Below are 20,969 nucleotides of genomic sequence, written 5' to 3'. Positions count from 1 at the left end.
CCCGCCCCGCAGCCCACAAAAAAGCTCTCTGATTTCTCCAAAATGCAATCAGATTTGTATTAAGACCACAGTGTAGCCCTTCAAACACTGAGTCAGAGGAAGAAATAAGTACTTCTGCTAGGGGGCTCTGAGAGGGCTGTTGTAATAAACAACTATTAAACCTCGGGGAATGAGTGTGAATTTTTGGAATAATCCAAGGAGGGGAGGTAAATAGACAACAGAATGTAGTGTATAAGCTTTGGTTTCATATGGATTAGCTTGGTCTACCAATCAGACTCTAGATCCTCGGAGAGTGGACACTCAGGCATAGCTGAAAATCATGGGTAAATAAATGAACAAACAAAAAAGCAAAACTCAATCTCAAAACATTCAATCTCTAATAGGTACCCAGAAACATTTTTTGCTAATGGATAAATTGTTTATTCTCATTCCTCACACAGTCTTGAAAGAAACTAAAAGATAAGGCACAGGAGAGAAAATACTCAATTATTTCCTGGCCCCTGGAGACAGTAAGCGAGAACGAGTGTAAGGTTCTCTTGAACCTGACTAAACTATTCACACTTACCAGCCGGTGTCCATGCCTAACAGAGAAGCTGCACTACAACTGTGCCAACCACGGAGGTGCTGCAGACGCCACGCTTGTCCTACTCTAAAGTGGAGGAGGAAGGTACCGTGCCCTGGCCTCCCCCAGCCACCAGTGCTGGGAGGCTTGTTTACGGCTGGTCCCACCACTGCCCTCGCTTCCTTTTTCCTCAAGGGAGGCGTCAGCACAGCATTATAACTTGCTGCCAAAGACAAAGCTGGAGGGGGGGGGGGGGGGGGCGGTGTTGAAGGACTGAGTGAAAAAGGTGACGGGATTAAGAAGTACAAATCGGCCCCCTAGCCAGTTTGGCTCAGTGGATAGAGCGTTGGCCTGTGGACTGAAAGGTCCCAGGTTCGATTCCGGTCAAGGGCATGTACCTTGGTTGTGGGCACATCCCCAGTAGGGGGTGTGCAGGAGGCAGCTGATCGATGTTTCTAACTCTCTATCCCTCTCCCTTCCTCTCTGTAAAAAAAATCAATAAAATATATATATTTTTTAAAGTACAAATTGGCAGTTACAACATAGTCACATGGATGTAAAGCACAGCACAGGGAATACAGTTAATAATATTGTAATAACTATGTATGGTGCCAGGTGGGTACTAGAAAAGTTGGGGGGAACACTTTGTAAAGTATTCTAACCACCATGCTGTACACCTGAAATACATACAAAATAATACTGAATGTAAAAACTATAATTGAAAAATAAAATTAAAAAAGCATTACCTTCTGTACTTTATTTTTATTTTTTATATTTTTGCTGATTTCAGAAAGGGAGAGGGAGAAAGATAGAAATATCAATGATGAGAGAGAATCATTGACTGGCTGCCTCTTGCATGCCTCATACTGTGCATCGAGCCCACAATCCAGGCATGTGCCCTGACTGGGAATTGAACCGTGACCTCCTGGTTCATAGGTCGATGCTCAATCACTGAGTGACACAGGCCAGGCAGCATTACCTTCTTTAAAAACCCCCTTCCTACCCAAACATTCATTTGGACCAGCCTAGTGCTAATTATACCCTTTGTACGGAGTTTAAAAAGTGGCTTGCCCTGGCCTGGCAGCTCAGTTAGTTGGAGCACCAATGTACACCACGAGGGTGTGCATCCCATTCCTAGTCAGGGCACATATCTAGGGTGCACGTTCCATTCCCAGTAGGGGTGCATATGGGAGGCCACCTATTGATGCTCCTCTCTCATATCAATGTGTGTGTCTCTCCCTTCCTCACAATCTAAAAATCAATAAAAAACATATCCTCCGGTGAAGACAAAAAATAGCTTTCTAATTTTAATATATGGCAGATTAGAGATCAGGTAGTGTCGATTCTATCCCTTTCATTTTATAGACAGGAAAACTGATACCCACAGATTTGGCCAAAGTCATACAGTGGCAGATCTCCCGAGTCCTCCTTTCTATGCCCCACCTTTAAGGAAGGGAGTGCTACCAGCGGGGTTCTGTAACTGTACAGCGCATGCAAGTAGCTAATCCCCAAAGCAGAACATCAAGCTCATTTCTTCCGTCAGGCTTTTCCCCAAGGACAAGTGCTTCACCCTCTGGGCTGATTGCAACTGTGATGAATTTAATCATTTGCTACCAGGAGTTAGCACAAGTGCTTCAGGCAGCCATTTGATTTAATAAATCAAGGAAAGAAGGCTGCAAAACTTGATGTGATCGTGAGTCTACTAAATAGAACCCTATTAGAAGAAACAGCTATGGGCTCCAGCACAAATACCAGAAAAGAGAAAATTCTCTTCTTTGGCACCATCTCTGGCTTCCTGAAATGTAAAGCAGGGGCTTTTAAATATTTATCTGTCCATATTTGTTTTACAGAGCATTCCTTCTAATTTACCTTGTATTCAAACATTCCCTTGGGAAGAGGGAATGTTATTTCACCTTCCTCACTGTAAATGCCAGCCATTCATTTTTAATAATCAATAAAAATCATGGTAATATCCTTAGTAAATGAGAGAGGGTAGTTTAAAAATCATAAGCTTATGTAAAAAGAACTGACCTAATAGCAAGTTTTAAAAAGTTTAACCCTTTTTAGAACACGACGAATAAACTTTGACTCTTCATGGTAAAACATCCCAGTTCATAGCAGATAAGTGTCACTACATGATGTCAGAAACCAAAAAATTAAATTACTTTGGGCCAAAAGCTAATGTAGAAAAGAAGGAAGAGTTTTCAGAAGAAAACAAGAAAGCAATACTTCCCTTCTGAGGGCCTCCGTCTGTTATGTGCTGCACATGTTAAACCTTTCAAAAGGCTACATTTTAATCCCAGATCCTCATTTATGCTGCCATGCTCCTAACACTGAAAGAATACCCCCAGAGACTGACAGTAAAACTGAAGTTTACCAAGAAATAGAAGGAACCGCTGAACTCATTTGGGGGGAAAAGGCAATGCAAAATTAAAGCCAAGGCCAAGGTCTTACTTTCCCGGATCTGGCATCTGTGTGCACAGCAACCGCAGAGACTGAAAACTCCTCCGAATTGAATGAATATTTGCCATCCCCATAAACACAACTTCACAGTTGGGGTAATACTCTGGAGAGAAAAACAGTAAGTAGAATACAAATTCGTTAAATTTAAAGCCCACATGGCCAAATTTAAAAGAAGCAAAATGGCACTAAACAAACCCACTGCAGCTGCTAATGGTACTGCAGTGTTTGAAGCCTGTATTAGCTCAGTCCTTCATTATGAGTGGAAAACAGTGCTTGAAATTTTACCTGTTTTTGCAAAAAGGAAGGTTAGATTTGTGAGGATACTGACATAAAATAGAAGCTGTTACTTAAAAATCATTAATAATGAAAATAAAAAGATCTACATACTCCCATCTCACCCCCAGGTTTACTTCTTGGGCCTCCGCTGACTTGGAGCTCTGGAATCTCTGAACAAAACCTGGAAGAACAATGCATTTCCTGCATTCAAACTTCACCTGGGTGCCACTGCTTTTACTTTTCAGCTTAGATCCCATCTGAATAAGGAGTCTGGTGCCTCAACTTGCTCCATCGGCACACAACTGGCACCAAAGGGCTCCTTCTTTGGAGAAAACCGGCATTCACACAGTGGGCATGTCAGAGGTTAGGAGAGAAGCACTTTGCTAGAGTTTTGTATTTACTGCTTCGATTTCCACGACAGGTTTTCTAAGTGAAAGGCATGTGAGGAATTTCTGTAAGACAAGTGATGAGCATACCCACTTGTCGAAGGCAACACAAAGCTCCTAGAAATTGAGCCACTAAAGAAGCCGCTTCCAAATAAGAACAGACCTCTTTACGGGAGAGGACCGATTTTCCTTATCACCTAAAGGCTGGCACAAGGAAGGAGGATTATTTGGTTTCACTGTACCTCCTTTCCACTTCTCCCATGAAAAGAGCATAGTGGTAAGAATCCAGAGCCCTGGCTCTCTCAAGATGGGCTGGGGAACATGGCTGCCTTTCATTTCACATCAGGAAGACAGACCCAGTCGGGCGCAGGCTGGACACACGAGGAGAGAACGCTGGGGACAAAGCACTGTCCCTCTCACCTGGGCACTCACAGCCGCCTCCCTTGGCTCTGTTGGCAACCGCCGCAGCATAGGAACGGGCATCCAAGATCAAAAGCTTCTGCGGCTGGATGGCTGAGCTCTCTGCTCCGGAGGCATGTGACAGTGAAGAATCTAGAACATCAGGAGTGGGGAGGAAAACCAAATGAACCTGTCCCTTCCAGAATTGTGCAAATAAGAACTCCAGACACATATTACAGTACAAAAAATAAACTACAATTACGTTCAATCCCCAACCAGAACTCCTGGCACATACACTTCTTTTTTGTTTTCTACTTTGCTTATAATCTCCTATACCTTGTTTCTACAACAGCAGTCCTTTAATGAAGCCTGGTGCAAGTTTCCTCCATGGTCTGGAGAAACTGCAGGTCCCCTACCACATATATATTCCATTCTTGTTACTATGACAAGAAAGACCCCCCAAAACAAACAAACAAAACATGCCACTTTAGTCCACTTAAACCAAGTTTGAAATAGGGGGTCTTCTCGTTCATTGCCAAGACCCATGAATCCTCATTTTCTAGAAAACAAATTCTATGTTTTATAAGGAAAAGGCCATTTCAAGAAAAGGTTCTCAGATGCTATGAAAATTGCTGCCGTGGGTCCAGGAAGCACCTTACCAAACTCCACATCAGAAAGGTCTCCTGCATTGGGAAAGTCTCGAGAACTGTTCCTAGTTGACAGCTTGCTGCCACTCGATCGGGAGTTGGAGGCACAAGCTTTGGCTACTGACTGCACCAGGTGCTCATCATCAGCATTTCGCCAGCCCCACCAGCTGACCTCTGGCTGCCCACAGCGGGCAATGACAGCTCCATTGCTCTGGTGCCTGTGCAGGGAACAAGACAGCAACTGTACCATCCAAAGGCCCCATTCAGATGCTCTGTGCTCATACCAAAAGTGAGCCTTAATGAACTGCCTAACTACAGGTAAAAGATGCATTAGCTTCAAGTCCTCTCAGGGCAGAAATCTAATATAACAACAAAACCTAGACCTTTCTCAATTATCATACCATTTTAGAGATCTTTGTAGAGTTACCAACAAAATAATAAACGTGTCTTCTTAGAGAAAACAAATTAATATGCATAAAGCAAATGTCTGTATCTTTAAATTTATTTTTAGAAAATAGGGTTAAAAATAATCTACAGATACTACACTGATTCTCCTAATCAATAATGAAGCATTGTTCTCTCCTTCTTATCTGCACCTGAAAATTTTGTTTCCTCACTGATCTCTGAAGGTCCACTGCAGCAACTGGCTGGCTTGGGGATTATTTTCAAAACAAGATCTCCCTTTGGGACTGAAACACTTACCTGGCCCACAGTGAACTGCTTGACAAAATCTCCTGAGATTTCCTGAGTCACAAACTGCTCTTATTATAGGCAAATAGCTCAATGAGCCAGCTACCCTTCCTTAAGCTCTTAGAAGGAAATGAACAGCATAAACCTCAATAAGCCAAACTCCCATAGATCCTTTTCCAAGAAATAAGATCAGAATACCCGTAGTCTAAGATTCTATTAAAACCCAGTCTTTTCCTAATTAGGAATTTTAGTTAGGCAATTTTAGTAATTAAAAAGTTATAATATTATTTGGCAATAAAGAGAAATGAAGTCCCAACACATGCTACAACACGGATGAGCCTTGAGTATGATATGCTACCTGAAAGAAATCAGTAACAAAAGGCCACATTCTGTATGATTCCATCTATATGAAATGTGCAGAACAGGCAAATCTAGAGACAGAAACTAGACTCCTGGTAACCCAGGACTAAAGGCTTTGGGGAGTGACTACTAATGGGTCTGAGATTTCTCTTTGGGATGTGAAATGACTAAAACTACCTGTAAGGATGGCTGCACAACTCTGTGAATCTACTAAAAAAAAAAAGCTCACTAACTACATATTATATTAAAAGGGAAATGTACAGGACATCTCCATAAAACCATTTAAAAAAATTATCAAAGAAATCAGTTCACTGTAAACACAAATTAGTAGAATAAAAAGCTAAGTAAGCAAAAAATTTAAATGTCCCTAAATTCTATATTCTAGAGGAAACCATCAATGTCTTACTCCCATTAAACTTGTTTCTGGCCCTAGTCGGTTTGGCTCAGTGGATAGAGCGTCGGCCTGTGGACTGAAGGGTCCCAGGTTCGATTCTGGTCAAGGGCACTGCCCGGTTTGCAGGCTCAACCCCCAGTGGGGGGCATGCAGGAGGCAGCCAATCAATGCTTCTTTCTCATCATTGATGTTTCTCTCTCCCCCTCTCCCTTCCTCTCTGAAATCAATAAAAAAAGGTATTTAAAAAAATTGTTTCTAAACACATACATGCATACACACATTACACATATGTAGAGCAAATATGAATTTAAGCAACACATACTTTTGAATCCATTTCTCTTCTTCAAGGAATGATATGAGAAAAGATTTTTGTTTTTAATCCTAAAGCTCACAAGCAATACATTAAATTTGGTAATAATCAAATTTCACTGGAACCACCAGTTTGCTTGTAGTTTTTAAATCCTCCCTTATTGGGAGACAAGTAGTTGCATATTACCAACACACTCAACTGGCTCACCTGAATGAAGCCACACTGAAAAAACACCCCTCACTGATTGTTAAAATGCCTACTAGCATATGATCATAGGTGCTGGGTAACCAATGAGCTGAGGGACGCCAAACCTCTAGAAAGAGGCTTGGCGGGACCTTTCCTGGACACCTTTCTCTGCAATGCTGCCCACAAGTGCCCAGGAGGAACGGTAGATGGCACTCTTCATCCATTCACGGCTATGGCTTTATAGTAGCGAGATGCAACTTGAGCTACTGCAGTGGGCAGTTTTCTGCAGTCTTCTCAAGTGCTTTAGATGCATGAAAGAGAACTAAAACACTAAAGCTAAAAATCACTAAAGAGCATTTCTATCATTTTCACAAACAGAACCATAAAAAATATAAAAATTAAACAATGAACTGTTTGAACTATCCCTAAACTGGTGTCAGGCAAACTTCCAAAATGACTAGAATTTCCTAAATCATTCAATGAACAAAGGGGGGAGCTGTGGATTGCACTACAGAGGGGGTGCCCTTCGCACCCTCTTCCTGTGCGAGAGCAACCTCTGTCTTCAGTGATAAACCCAAGTAAGCACGCTCCCATCCCAGCAGGAGAAGCACTCATCAGGCACTGGTTCAGTGCTGTCAACGAACTGCTGCTAGCAACCTCAAGAATCGTCACTGCAGTCTACGGACAATTAAACTCAGTCAATGCAGGTGGATTCAGAAGCATCCTGCCACCCAGGCTGACGAAACAGAGTGCTAGAGCAAGCATGTCAACCTCATTTAAACGAGGCATACGGCCCACTGGCCGCGAGTTTGACATGCTTGTGCTAGACTCCTGAAACATTCAACTACCTCAATCTGACAACCCAGCCTGGAGCTCAGAGATACAAGATGAAGTTCTGAAATAGAGGCCAGTTCCTGGAAGCCTGCTTTTATGTGGACTACACCAAGAACTTCCATTTGTAATCTTTTGAGAACAGATTTTCTGAGAAATTACAAATTTTTAAAAAAATCATTTATACATACTCTGTGTCTCCAAAAAGGGTTGGAGGGGAAAAACCAAACCAACCCATGGTTCATGCTCTCTAGAATAAATTTTAGAAGGGGAAAAAAGGCTTTCCACGTTTATCCTAAGAAGAGACCAAAAAGTCTGCAAACTGGGAAAATGAAATGGAGAATGTGAACATTACAAGAAGATGACATCTGAAACAGTTTCCAAATAAGAGGTAATGACGTCTTAAAATTTTAACATGACTCTGAGTACTGAGATAGTCACTGAATTATAAAAGCAGCCATCAGGAATATAACCTACTCCAGATACTGCTTAGAGAAGTCCAGTGTTCATAAATTCATTCAGATGCCATAGCACACAGGCAAAGAAAGAACAGCATTCCCATTTTACTAATTAAGAACGGGCATAAGTCCGTTAAGGAACTTACTCAAGATGCTATAGCAAGAAGTATCAGAGAGAAGACTTAAACTCCAAACCTGTGCTTGTCACCATGCCACCATCCCCTTCTCGACTTGCCCCTCTGCTAGCAACCACATGAATCATCACTGCAATCTACAGACAACTGAATCCAGTGAATGCAGGCTGGGTTCCTGCCTGTGATTTCTAAGACCTTCTATCCAGCCTCCTTCCCTAAATGCTCCTCTCCAAGTAGAGCTCTTCGAAGTGTCGAAGTTTTTCAACCACAAAGACAATCACAAGTGTCTCAACTCTACTCTCAATTCTCACTTTCTAGGACTCACCTCTCTCGTTCCAAAGGCCAACATCTGAAGTGAAATGCAGCAAGCACATTATCTTCCCATAGAATGTCAGAAGGATCTTAAAATAGCAAGACCAGCCACCTTCCTATTAAATTTTTAACAGTGTTAATTTACTGCTATCAGCTAGTGTCTGGGTGCAGTCATTACCGGTGTGTGAGTGAAAGAGCAGCTTTGGCATAAGGAAGCAGAGCGGCCTGGAAAGTGTCCTGAAGCCTCCTCCCCTCCCCTCCCCTCCCCTCCCAGGCGAGCGGCCTCCGAGGCCGCAGAGCGCTTGCTTACCTATAGATGACGGCAGGGATGCGCTTCCAGGACCTGAAGCCGGCTACACTTTCCAGTTCTTTGTCCGTGATCCAGGCAGGCACTATGAGTTCCTGTGGATAGCTACCACATAGCCTAACAGGAGAGGTGAGAAGGAGGGAGAGACATTAGGTGAATCAGCAGAAGGATGCTGATCAAGCTACCCCAGAGTCAGTTAAAAGGCAGTGAGGAGCATTACTTGAGTCTTGGCCTGCTCAGCAGAATGGGCTGCCTCAAGTGTTTACATATATACACACTATCTTGGATTGTTTCCCTTGATGCTGCCTTTTGGGAATCTGCCAGTCTTAACTATCAATGAAAAAAAGGGGAGTGGAGAGGCAGTTACTCTCTGTTGTAATAGATACACAGGTCATTTCTAACACACAAGTGCCCAGTCCAACTACAGAAGTGAAAGTCTGTGTTACCTCTACCAGACTCCTCTCAGTCTTTCAGGCTTTTGTCAAAGTGAAAGATAAAAAATGCCAAGAGCCCACAATTTCAAGTTTCCAGAGACCTCACAGGATTAATGTATTCTTTGATATGAACCAAACAGGATGTCCTAATTAAAGGGAACAAATGCAGCAAAGGGTATGTACAAAGAGTACCACAGGTTAGTCTATTTGCATATATAATCATAGTCCCATTTAGCCAAGTCAGTAATGAGAACAAGCTATTAATGATAACTTCTATAAAATATACTTCATAACAAACTACACTCGGGGGGAAAGACATTGTTTTCATTCATGAAGATGCTAGCAGCTGCATGCTAGGCAAGCTGGTGCCTTAGGAAGTAGTATTTCCGAGAGGTTTTTTACAGGACAATCTGCCGTCTCTCCATGGGTAACCCAATATTCCTTTTTCAACAGTGAATGTAATTAAGACCTTTCATCCAAATCCTAATATACACATATTCCTACTATTCCTACTACTACACCTACATCTACACCTATGCATTATGGAAAGAGGCAGAAAAAAACACAAAGTGGCTTAGGAATTGGGGGGGATTTGAACATTCTGCACTAAATATCTCTCTCCTATTCTCAGTTTCCACAAGATTACCTATTAAGAATTTAAAAGCCACTGAACCAGGAGAACGTCTATGACCAAGAGCAGCTCTATAAACTTCCTGGCAGCTACCCACAAATGCCTAAAAATAACCTGGTACACACAGTTAATAATTATTATTAATTTTATCTCATTTAAATTTTAAAGTATATTTTTATAGTAGGAAAACCTTTTTAATTTCATGAAGACTAGTTTTGAGGTGAAATAGACTCACAGACAAGAAGTAATAATTTTTAAAACCCATATAAAATAGGAATTTTTGAAAACCAATGGCTTTTGGACTCTATTTTCAATAAGCTTTGCTTAATTCACAGGTCTTTTTATTTCACTCTTTTTCTGATCATTATGTTCCTTGACCTATACATATACTGTATAACACACCTAGCAGTCAGCTCTTCAGCAAGGACTAGCTGCTCATTTACAGAGAAGCCGTTTCCAGGAGGAAAGGTGAGTCACAGAGAGAGAAGCCTGTAGCTGCCGCAGGCTCTCTGAAGCCCCTCCTCTCGTCTTCACTTCCATTCTCTACTTTGATTTACCACAGAAATGTGATAAGTATGACAGATCTGTAGCTCCCAATTCTTCACAGCACCCCAGGTTCTTAATTTCTTGGCCATGGTCCACGTTAAGAGCTATGTACAGTAATTAGCTATAGTTTTTCCTATAAAAACCGAAATGCTCTGATGGCTAGCCACAAATATTCCAGGAAAACTGCTATCATAATTTGAGGCAGCTCAAAGGACAACAGTATAATTAATGCCATTTGCTGTAGGAAAACTTAAGAGAAGGATATATTAATTTAAATATCCTAGACAATTCTCTTTTGTTTTAGAGAAATTTGGCTCAAAAATATCACATAAGTTAACTGACCTCCCCTACCAAAGTATGTATACCTTTTAAGGAAACAGGTAATGAGAATATTTAATAATAGTAACATTAATATTTAGTGGTTAAATGTTATCACAGCTGTGAAGTTAGTTTTAGATCAACACATATATTAAATAACAGAATACTTATGTCTATTTCATAGAATGTGGAGTAAAATTAGTCATAAAGACTACTCCTAAGTGTTTTATCTCTGCATATGAGATCACTGATCCGATCTCTAATGTGATGTCAAGTGGTGATGAGAACTGCCTGCCTACTCATAAACACTGTTATCTAGATATGCCTGTGCCAAGAAGCACAGAGACCTGGAGAGGGTAGAAAGGAAGGTTCCAGAATCCTATTAAGTAAGGATCACTTTCCACTTCAGTAATAGCAATGGGAACAGAAGACTAAAGAAGAACTCTGAAAATCACGCATTTAGATTTAATAAATAAACGTCATTTGAAAGAAAAAGTCTAAGTTCAAATGTTCTGCCACATGAGAAGTGGGTTTTTGCAAAGGCAATGGCTGTGAAACACAGTCCACAGGGACCCATACAACTCACTTGTACTTCTCATTGATGTTGGAAATCCTCCAGGCATTGATCATATCAAAACCCATCCGCTCCACTTCATTTTTAAACCTTGATGTTACGTGTTCCCCTAGAAACCAAAGATAGCAGAAAAAAGGAAATGAATACCATTTTGCAAAATAGGTAGAATAAAAGTGTAGCTACCCTTCTCAGTAGGGGATAGGTATTGTATAAATAAAACAGCATATATTTGGTTTTGGTGTTAAAAATCCCTGTCAGGATAAGACTGAATTGAGGAATAAAGACATTAATTTTGATCAAGAAGTATGTTATCTCATCTAATCACTACTATCAAGTCTGAGGATAGTTATCATTGAGCTCATTTTACAGAGGACAAAACGGAAACTTGAGAGAAGTTATTATGGCAGGTCCGTCTGGTCCCAAAACCCATGTTCTTATCATTATTCTGGCTGCTTACCTACTTCCACTCAGAGATGGTATACATAAGAAATAACATCAACAGTTCACCAAAAATAGTAACATAGATCTACAACTCATCAGAAACCCTTTGGGCCAGGCCCAGCCAGTGTGGCTCAGTGGTTGAGCATCAACCCCTGAACCAGGAGGTCAAAGCTCGATTCCTGGTCAGGGCACATGCCCGGGTTGTGGCTCAATCTCCAGTAGGTGGCATGTGGGAGGCAGCTGATCAATGATTATCTCTCATCACTGATGTTTCTCTCTCTCTCTCTCCCTCTCCCTTTCCCTTCCTCTCTCTGAAATCAATAAAAACATTAAAAAACAAAAAAGAAAGAAACCCTTTGGGCCAGATTTCAGAACTTGAGAATTTTCTGGATTTTAAAATGATACATATTATTATAATATTAAGTTAACACTCTAAACAGGGTCTACTTAATCAAACATTAGTATTTCTACAATGAAATGCATAGAGCATTCACACTGAGATAAAGCAATAAATAGTTTCAGATCAGTTCAAGCCACCAAATAAAATAAGAAAAATCATTCAATTTTCAGAGCCTTATAGATGACAGAATTACAGATAAAACAGAACTGTAACTGCCAGTACCCAGGAATCTCAGGAAACACCATACTGCCAAGTAAAGTGCTAAGCGTTTGTAAGAATAGCCACCCAAACATGTGTAACCCGTCTACACATGCCCTACTGAATTTGGCTTTCTCTTCCTTAAGACAGTGAGAAACAAAGGCATTAATGAACCTAATATAAAAGTCATTAAGTCTGAAATAACTTTCTTCCTTTAAAACTCAAGAGTCCTAAGGCAGTAATTTTATTAAAAAATCATTAAGCAGGAGAAACAACAATAATAGAAGCACAAAAGAAGCACAGGACTGCTTTGATGATCAAAGTATAAAGCTTTGCTCTCCCTGGGAGAGGAGCTTCAAAATAGGAAACAGCAATTACTGGAATGAAGAACAATTCTATAAAACTACTTCCCATTTAAACTGCTTTTCTTGAGCTTAAACTAAAGTAGGTATTATATGTCTCCTGAAGGAAAGCTATAAAAAGACCAGGCTCAGAAATGCAGGAAGAAATAATCAGCTGAATCTATTATTTTGGAAAATGATATAGACTTCCAAACAGGAAAAAAGCTATCTGAATTGGGGTGCCATCTGTCCACAAATTGCATGGACAGTGACCATCAAGAATACTAAACGGGCCCTGGCCAGTTCGTTCAATGGTTTTAACTTCCATGTGGACTATATGTACTGGGAGGAAACAAAATACAACCTTTACTTATAGAGAAGTACAAACCAATTAGTTACAACAGCACAGCATCACCTTGTATATTCATAATTTCCAAAGTGTTTGTACAAGATGGCACATAGGAGGTCCACAAACATTTACTGAACTGCGTTCTAGCATAACCGATCTGATCTTCAGGATGCCCAGAACAGCTTGGGCAGGAAGAAGAAGGTCCCAGTCTGAAGAACAAAGGAAACTAAAGTACAGAGAGGATAAATGGCTTACCCAGTGTTTTTTTTTTAAATTAAATAGTAGAGTACAGATTTGATATCAGTTTTTCTTAATTCCTAAGTCTAGTACTTTACCCACCAAATGCCTCTATCCATCACAAATCCATGAAAGACAGAGGACACCGTGGACATCCAAAAGGCCTGGTGGTCAAAGAACACGAAATAACATCAGAAAGGAAGGGCCCGAGGACCAAAGCCATCCCAGCTCAGGACAAAGCCGTCCATCATTAAAGACCACAGTGAGTTCTGACCTGGCATATCTCAGGAATATCCTAAGAGTTGGCTCAAGTCCAAAAGAATAATCAAGGGAATAAAAAATCATCTAAAAAGATGAGGAAAGCCGAAACTGGTTTGGCTCAGTGGATAGAGCATCGGTCTGCGGACTGAAAGGTCCCAGGTTCGATTCCAGTCAAGGGCATGTACCTTGGTTGCGGGCACATCCCCGGTAGGGGTTGTGCAGGAGGCAGCTGGTCGATGTTTCTCTCTCATCGATGTTTCTAGCTCTCTATCCCTCTCCCTTTCTCTCTGTAAAAAATCAATAAAATATATTTTAAAAATAAAAAATAAAAAGATGAGGAAATATCAGTTTCAGGAAGGAGCAAGCAAGCTTTGTTAACTAAATGCTGCCAATCCAAAACTAGGGGAATGCCTTTGGAGTTAGGAGTCTTAAATCAAATGTACACATAAGATTTGTGCATTTCATTGTGTATAAACTTTAACAAAACCTTGAAAAGAACCAGAAACAAAGAATCAAAACAAAAAAATAATACAATGGCATCTCAATAAAGAAGGAAAAAGAAAAAGAGGGATGCAATGGATAAGGGAGTGAAGTGAGACAGTTTAAAAGCACATTCTCATAACCTCCCAGGTTGGTGTGGTCTCTTGCTGCTGACTTTGGATTCCACTGGCCTTGACCAGACTTGTGGGAAGCTTACATTCCTGAGGCTTTCCTTTAGGCTCAACAAGGGCAGGGGTTTGTTTTTCATCTGTATCCACAGCACCCCGCATAGTCAGGTCTCAATAGCTGACAATTGGGTTTAAGTTCTAGCGCTGTCAGTACCTACCAGTGGAACTTGGCAACAGGCATTGTCTCCAAGTCTCATCTTTAGCTCCCAAAACAAAAATACCAGCCAATCCTGCCTGTTTGAGCAGATCATAAGGGCCAAACAAAAATACATATCAAAGCGTCTTTTAAAAATAAGATGATGCTTATGTTTGTTATATTTTATTTAAGCAAGAATATAAACCAAAAACTTCAACCAGTGAGTGAGCCAAAAACAAAAAAATGCACATAGCGAGACTAGCCTCAAATGTTTAAAATGAGCCAGGGCAGAATTGTTAAGATTGAAGATTCAGGATTAAAAACTGAGGTTTAAAGGAAAAAAATAAAAAATCCCAAGAGTAAACTTTACTGGAAGAAAACTCACAACTCTTCACTGCTTAGGAATTCAAGACTTTGCTCCCAAACTGGATACACTAAAGACTTCATGTTGGACCAGAAAAGTTATATTTATAAGCAACATCAAGTTCACAGACAACTCCGTGGAGAAATAACATTAACTCAGTCAAAGCCATTTCTGAGGGAGAAAGATAGTAAACGCGACGAAGATTTAATGAAGAGTCAGGAGTCTGGGTTTCGGTACAGGCTCAGCTTCTCTGTCTGTCCTGAAGGAAGTCACCTGGCCTCTGGCCTCTGTTTCATCATCTTGGGGTGAAAGGGGTGACAACACGTAACCTATGGCTTGAAAGTTCGAAGGTAGTGAAATACTGTCTTTATATTCCCCTATTATATGGCCTAATCTCACACTTCTATACCTTTGTTCCTGCTACTTGCTCTATCATTCTTTTCCCCATTCTCTAATCAATGAACTCTCACCTGACCTTCAAAGCCTACTCAAAAGCCACTACTAACGCGAGGTCTTCCCAGACCTGCATACAATACTCATGGCTCCGTCCTCCTAGGCTTCCAAATCACCCATCAAATCTTACTATGCAGTTGGTTTTTAAGCCCAGTAGATTGTGATGCCAAATCTTGTGTTCTTCCCTTCCCCTGAAAGGCAGGAAATGTGTTCTACTCAGCTTATAAGAATGATGCGCACATGCTAAGTGCCACATAAAATATACATTGATTGACTATATGACTGCTTAGGAGTCCTGTTTCATGTTAAGGGTACCTCAAGTAGCAGTTCCTAAAGCCGCTATTTGCATATTTTAGAAGGCCTACCTGGTCTGCACAGGTCTCCATGTTGCTCTTTTTCACTGGCATAAACCTCCATGCACCAAGCATGGTATGCAAATGAGAAGAGATCTTCTATTTTAGCAGGTGGTCGGATTGCATTGTTCAGTCTCTTAAGCCACTCTTGACATTGCTCAAAAGTTGAAAACTGACACCTTTGTAAAGCGAAACAAGTACGGATGTAATCAGAAGACAGATAACAATAAAAACTAAGAAAAGTCACATTTTAAGAGTGCCTACTCATGATGAGGTGATAACTACAGTCAAAAAAGCATTAGAAGTGGTCATTCACATGTTTATCATTTATAATAAAAACAGGCCAACAGCCCTAATTGGTCTGGCTCAGTGGATAGAGCATCGGCCTGCGGACTGAAGGGTCCCAGGTTCGATTCCGGTCAAGGGCATGTACCTTGGTTGCGGGCACATCCCCAGTAGGGGGTGTGCAGGAGGCAGCTGATCGATGTTTCTCTCTCATCAATGTTTCTAACTCTCCTTCTCCCTTCCTCTCTGTAAAAAAATCAATAAAATATATTTTTTTTTAAATGATACTAAGTTTAAAAAACAAAACAAAAAAAACACAGGCCAACAAATTTTAGCCAATAGTATAAATGTCAGAAAGAAGAAAGCTGGACATATGGGAAACTTATGTTGTTAGATTGAGTGTCAATTATTAAAGTAAAATGGCAGTCATTCTCTTCCATGAGTGGAATTTCATTCTATTTCTTCAATCAAAGCTTTATAGTTGTCCCTCCCAAGGAATAGGTTTAGAGAAGTCCTTTTGTTATGATATGTTAGGCTGAGCTCAAATCACAGCAATACTTTTTGCCACTTAGGGAATAATTTCAAAATTTATCTATTTAGCAATTAGAATAAATCAGCAACTTTATATCCAAAATAAGATATATTACATTACAGTATTCAGCTATTACCATGCAGGGAACAAAATTTTATTATCAATTGCAACTTTCAGAATGTATAACTAATAGGTTAAAATAATTAGTGTAAAAATACTTTACCTTGTCAGATGCAGTGTTTAAAATCGAGTAACTAGTAAGCAAGCTCTTTAAACTGTGAGTTATAGCCAGTATCTATCAAAAGCAAGCCAAATCTCAATGGCGAAAAAGCAACTGTACATATTTACCTTAAAACCAAGAAGGTCAATTAAACCCCTCCCTTGTCCCAATCAATGTGGCTCATCAACATGCCAGCACACAATGTTTATTGGCACTCCAGAACAAGTCAAAGAGATAAAGTAAAAACTTGGGGAATTTAAAACTTGCAGAGCTACTAAATTTAAAAAGGTATTTCAGGCATCATTTTGCAACCATTATAGTAAAGGTTAGATCAGATAAAAACATTAATGGATGCTAAATCTTTGGGGAAATGTGGTGAGAAACAAGAATCTGCATTGTCTTAAAGTGCCTCCCGTAGACTATTTATTAGTTGCAAGGGAGAAAGTTTAGAAATTATGGTGACACCTTAATAGAGTGATCAAAATTAACATCACCAATAAGGGACAGATGGATACTGTTTGCCTCCAGACGTAATACAATACCCTGAAAAGGACACAACCTCATGGGTATAGTGTAACAGCTGAGAATGTACAACCTCAATTTAATCATGAAGAAACACTGGACAGACACAAAATAAGAAACAGTCTATTAAAAGACAGTGTTCTTCAAAATGCCATAAAGACAAAGGTGGTGGAAAACATTCCAGGTTAAAGAAGGCTATAGAATCATGCCAGCTATATGTAGTACCTGACCTTGACTGGATCCTGTTCTGAGCCAGGTGGGGTAGGGGCAATGCTGTAAAGGGCATTATTACGTCAACTAACAAATTTAGAATATGGATTGTAGATTGGATAAAAGTATTTTAAGTGTAAAATAGTGAAGTTGATAACGATACTGTGATTATGTAAAATATATACATATCCCTATTCTTGGGAAAGCACGCGGAAGTATTTCAAGATGAAGAACCATGATTATATTAACTTACTTTCAAATTGTTCAGTAAAAGAATCTCAATCTCTCTCTCTCTCTCTCTCTCTCTCACTCTCTCTCTCTCTCTCTCTCTCTCTCTCTCTCTCTCATACACACACACACACACACACACACACACACACACACAGCCCCTGCAAATGATAGAGCAAATGGAGTAAAATGTTAATACAGGTGTTCTTTGTACTATTTTTATTTTTGCATTTTTGTAAATTTTAAAATATTTCCCAATAAATTTAAAAATACCTTTCAAATAGCAAAGTAACCTAAAATATTTCAGACACTAACTACTCAGAAAAATATTCCCACAAGGCTGATCCTCAAAAGCTCTTTTTCTGTTAACAAACCCTGAATCCATTCTCTAAAAAGTGTTTTCCACACTAAACAGCAGCATAAACACGCCACATACCTGATAACTTTGCAGTCTTTGCAAGTCAAATGAAGCTGAAATATATCTCGGCATTCAACACTTTCTATAAGCTGTAATGGAACCTGCAATTGAAAGAGATAAAGTCCCCTTAGTAAAAAAGGCACTGAGCCTGCAGTTCTTCCACGTGTCCAACAGAGTGATGAGAAAGCTCCACCAGGGAAAGGAGCAAACAGAACTGCGAACTTATCTGGATCACCAGTACTCCAGTGCTTTACTACTGCGTGAATTAGGGCTTCCCTTTCTCTATCTCCAAATCAAAAACACAAGTCATGAAGAGGAGACACCACCTCTGGAAGAATGGGGAAATATATCATCTCTCAGGCATCAAACTCACAGGCTCAACACTCAGTACTACTTGAGAAGCTATAGGCAGCTGTGATTTGTAATGCCACAGAAGCTGCAGGGAACCAGAATAGTAATCCTGTCTTGTTGACAGAAAAGAGCTGTAGATCAAAGTGCTAGTGGGACTACTTGTCCTTTGCCCCAAATCATAAAGTGAGCTTGTGGCTTTGTGTCAGTCAGCAAAGGAGCATCCTAAAAAAGACAAGTCTAAACTGCCTGCAGGTTGCAAAGAAAAGACGACAGGGCAGTAGATGCTGGCCAGGCTTTCTGCTCAGTAAAATAGAACTACAGCCATCAAGGAGGAAGGAGCAGACCACACAGTGGGCAAAGGTCCTAAAGCTCGCGAGGTCTAATTTGTTTTAAAAGACCAGTTGAGGAGCCCTGTTTGCCAAGTGGGACTGGAGATATGAGCAAGCTAGAATGGTTTTCTTCCTGCCAATCAGGTCAGCAGACTCTACTGAATGAACACAGGAGTAAATACCACAGTAAAAAGCTAAAGAAGGGAGACAGGATGGGAAAGCACAGGAACAGGGTGACAAATCCTCAAGTTGACACGAGACTCCTCCCCCTCTCCCTCCACTCATCCTGACTCAACCCCTGGCTTCAAAAAGCAATTTTCCAAACTTCTAAAGAAAGCCTGATAAAGCCTAGTGCATACTCTTGCTCCTTGGAAAAGTTCAGACCACTGCCTCTTACACTGTATCATGCTAGCCAAAATATGGCTATGGGAGTTGCAAGTAGCATTCAAACAATTCGTGTTTAGCATAGAAGAGGGAGGCAGTCTTCTCCAACACAGACAGGAAGAAGGGAATGCTGGCTGCATAAGGTGGCCCTCATGTTCGCTGAGCCTTTTCGGAAACCCTGTCCTACCATGCAGTTGCCAAAGTCAGCAGAGAATTCTTAGAAGGATGCGGGGATAAAAAAAAAAGCCCCGTGCTGGACGTCTAGGTCAAAGAAAGAGAAACTGGGGCAGGGATTTAAAAAAGAGAAGAAGGACCCAAATAAACAAAATCAGAAATGAAAGAGGTGAAATAACAACAGACCCCACAGAAATATAAAAACAGAAGAAAGCAAAATAGTAATATTCAGATACTGGCTGCGAGTTTCTACTCAAGACCAGGGCCTTCTTGCTTAGTTCTAAGTCTGTAATCTGCAAATTTTGCTTACACTTGTAATAGGACTGGGGGTAAGAGAAAGACTATGAATCTTGCCTGTGTTCTGAGAAAAAAAGCAGCACTGGCCCTCGGTTTTTTAAGTCCTTAAACCCCAAGGTGCAGTGAGAAACTGGAGCTGATACAGCTAAAAATTCTTTCAAGACCTGTACATCTAAGAAGGAAAACAATAATAACAATGTATTAGTAAGAATGAACTGCGAAGGAGGAATATGAGATTAGGAAGAGAACACGGATTCATTCTCAGGACAGTCCTCGAACAGACTCACATTGTTTTCCTTTCTTTAGGTAACCTCCCCCTCCTCCCTTTGCAGTGAGGGAGCTTTACAACCCAAGTGGAGAGGCTGCTATCTCAGCAGTTACCTGCACCCCAGGTCCCCTTCGATTGCTTGAAAACCCCCTTCAGCCCCAGAAGAAAAACAAAAGTGGCTGCAAGACTGACAAGTAAGAGGCCTGAGTTATTTCAAGTATTACAGATGTCCCTTTTTCCCCCACATTGACCCCTCTAGCCCGCTCCCCCAGGCCTTCACCACACTATTGTCTGTCCACGGGTTATGCATATATGCATATAAATTCTTTGGTTCATCTCTTCCCAACCCCCTTTCCCTCTGAAATACGTTAGTCTGTTGCATGCTTCAATGTCTCTGGATCTATTTTGTTCGTTAGTTTATTTTGCTCATTAGATTCCACATATAAGTGAGATCATGAAGAGGCCTGAGTTCTAATCTCAATCTTCGAAAATTTTATCAACTAAAATTGTGCCTGCTTCCAGACTTCCTTAGATGAGCTTCCCACCAGTCTCTGCTTTCTGAACCTCAGATAGTCACAACTTAGAATTCCCAGGTACAGGGAATGGAAGGGAATGAGAAGAGCCTGGGGCGCAGTGAGTGAGCTTTACAAATCCAAGTGCAGAGGCTGTGATCTCAGCAGTTACCTGCCCCCCAGGTCCCCTTCGATCAAACCAATTAACGCTCTTAGCAGCCGCTGGAGAGAGTGGACACCAGCCTGTGCTCCTTAGACACAAAGAACAGGTAAGTTTTACATTCCTCCTACTGGACCAGCGCCCAAGGGCCTATGCCCAGACTTCCAGAGTAAAAACAATGAAACATCTCAGAGCATGTAAAAAATGTGCTACCTAAAATGCATTTGTTACACAAATGTTCAGGTTAACATCACAAATTTAAAGAAAAGCATAAAGATGTTGGTTGCTAATATGCAGATACTAGAAACACCAGTGTATATACCACACGTACTCAGTCATAGATCTATAAAACAGATTTTAAGACTCATGCAGATTGTTACATGCAGTGAAGTTTAATATGCAGCAGGAACAGGAACATATAGAAGAAAAATACCTGATGTTACATCAAATGAACATCTTCCTTTTTTCTTCTACTTCCTACCTCATTTTCCCGTCTTCACTGTTCCTTCCACGGAGTGCTTCCTCTTCTAAAAAGACAGAACTGGCCTTCTTTTCCTCTTCATTTCTCCAACCAAAACATACTAAGTTTCTCTGTATTTTTTAAGGCCCACACCATCGCTTTAGGTTTCTCAACTTTCCCCAACTTTCCTCACCATTTCT

General features: G+C 40.7%; 1 protein-coding gene across 6 annotated transcripts in view; it reads right to left on the bottom strand.

Moving 5' to 3' along the window:
* MTMR3 (myotubularin related protein 3) overlaps positions 1-20,969 on the bottom strand; it is an 84,784-nt gene that overhangs the window by 14,313 nt on the left and 49,502 nt on the right. For all 6 annotated transcript variants that reach the window (XM_079763340.1, XM_079763342.1, XM_079763343.1 and 3 more), the window contains exons 6-12: positions 17,853-17,935; positions 15,432-15,598; positions 11,231-11,327; positions 8,719-8,832; positions 4,746-4,951; positions 4,108-4,239; positions 3,017-3,128 (exon numbers count right to left, since the gene is read on the bottom strand). In XM_079763340.1, coding sequence (XP_079619466.1) covers positions 3,017-3,128; positions 4,108-4,239; positions 4,746-4,951; positions 8,719-8,832; positions 11,231-11,327; positions 15,432-15,598; positions 17,853-17,935 — 911 coding nt within the window. The remainder of the gene's footprint in view (positions 1-3,016; positions 3,129-4,107; positions 4,240-4,745; positions 4,952-8,718; positions 8,833-11,230; positions 11,328-15,431; positions 15,599-17,852; positions 17,936-20,969) is intronic.

This window comes from Cnephaeus nilssonii, assembly GCF_951640355.1.
Source record: "Cnephaeus nilssonii genome assembly, chromosome: 22".
Lineage (NCBI taxonomy): Eukaryota > Metazoa > Chordata > Mammalia > Chiroptera > Vespertilionidae > Cnephaeus > Cnephaeus nilssonii.
Note: the sequence above shows the minus strand (reverse complement) of the source record. Positions and strands in the feature narration are given on the sequence as shown.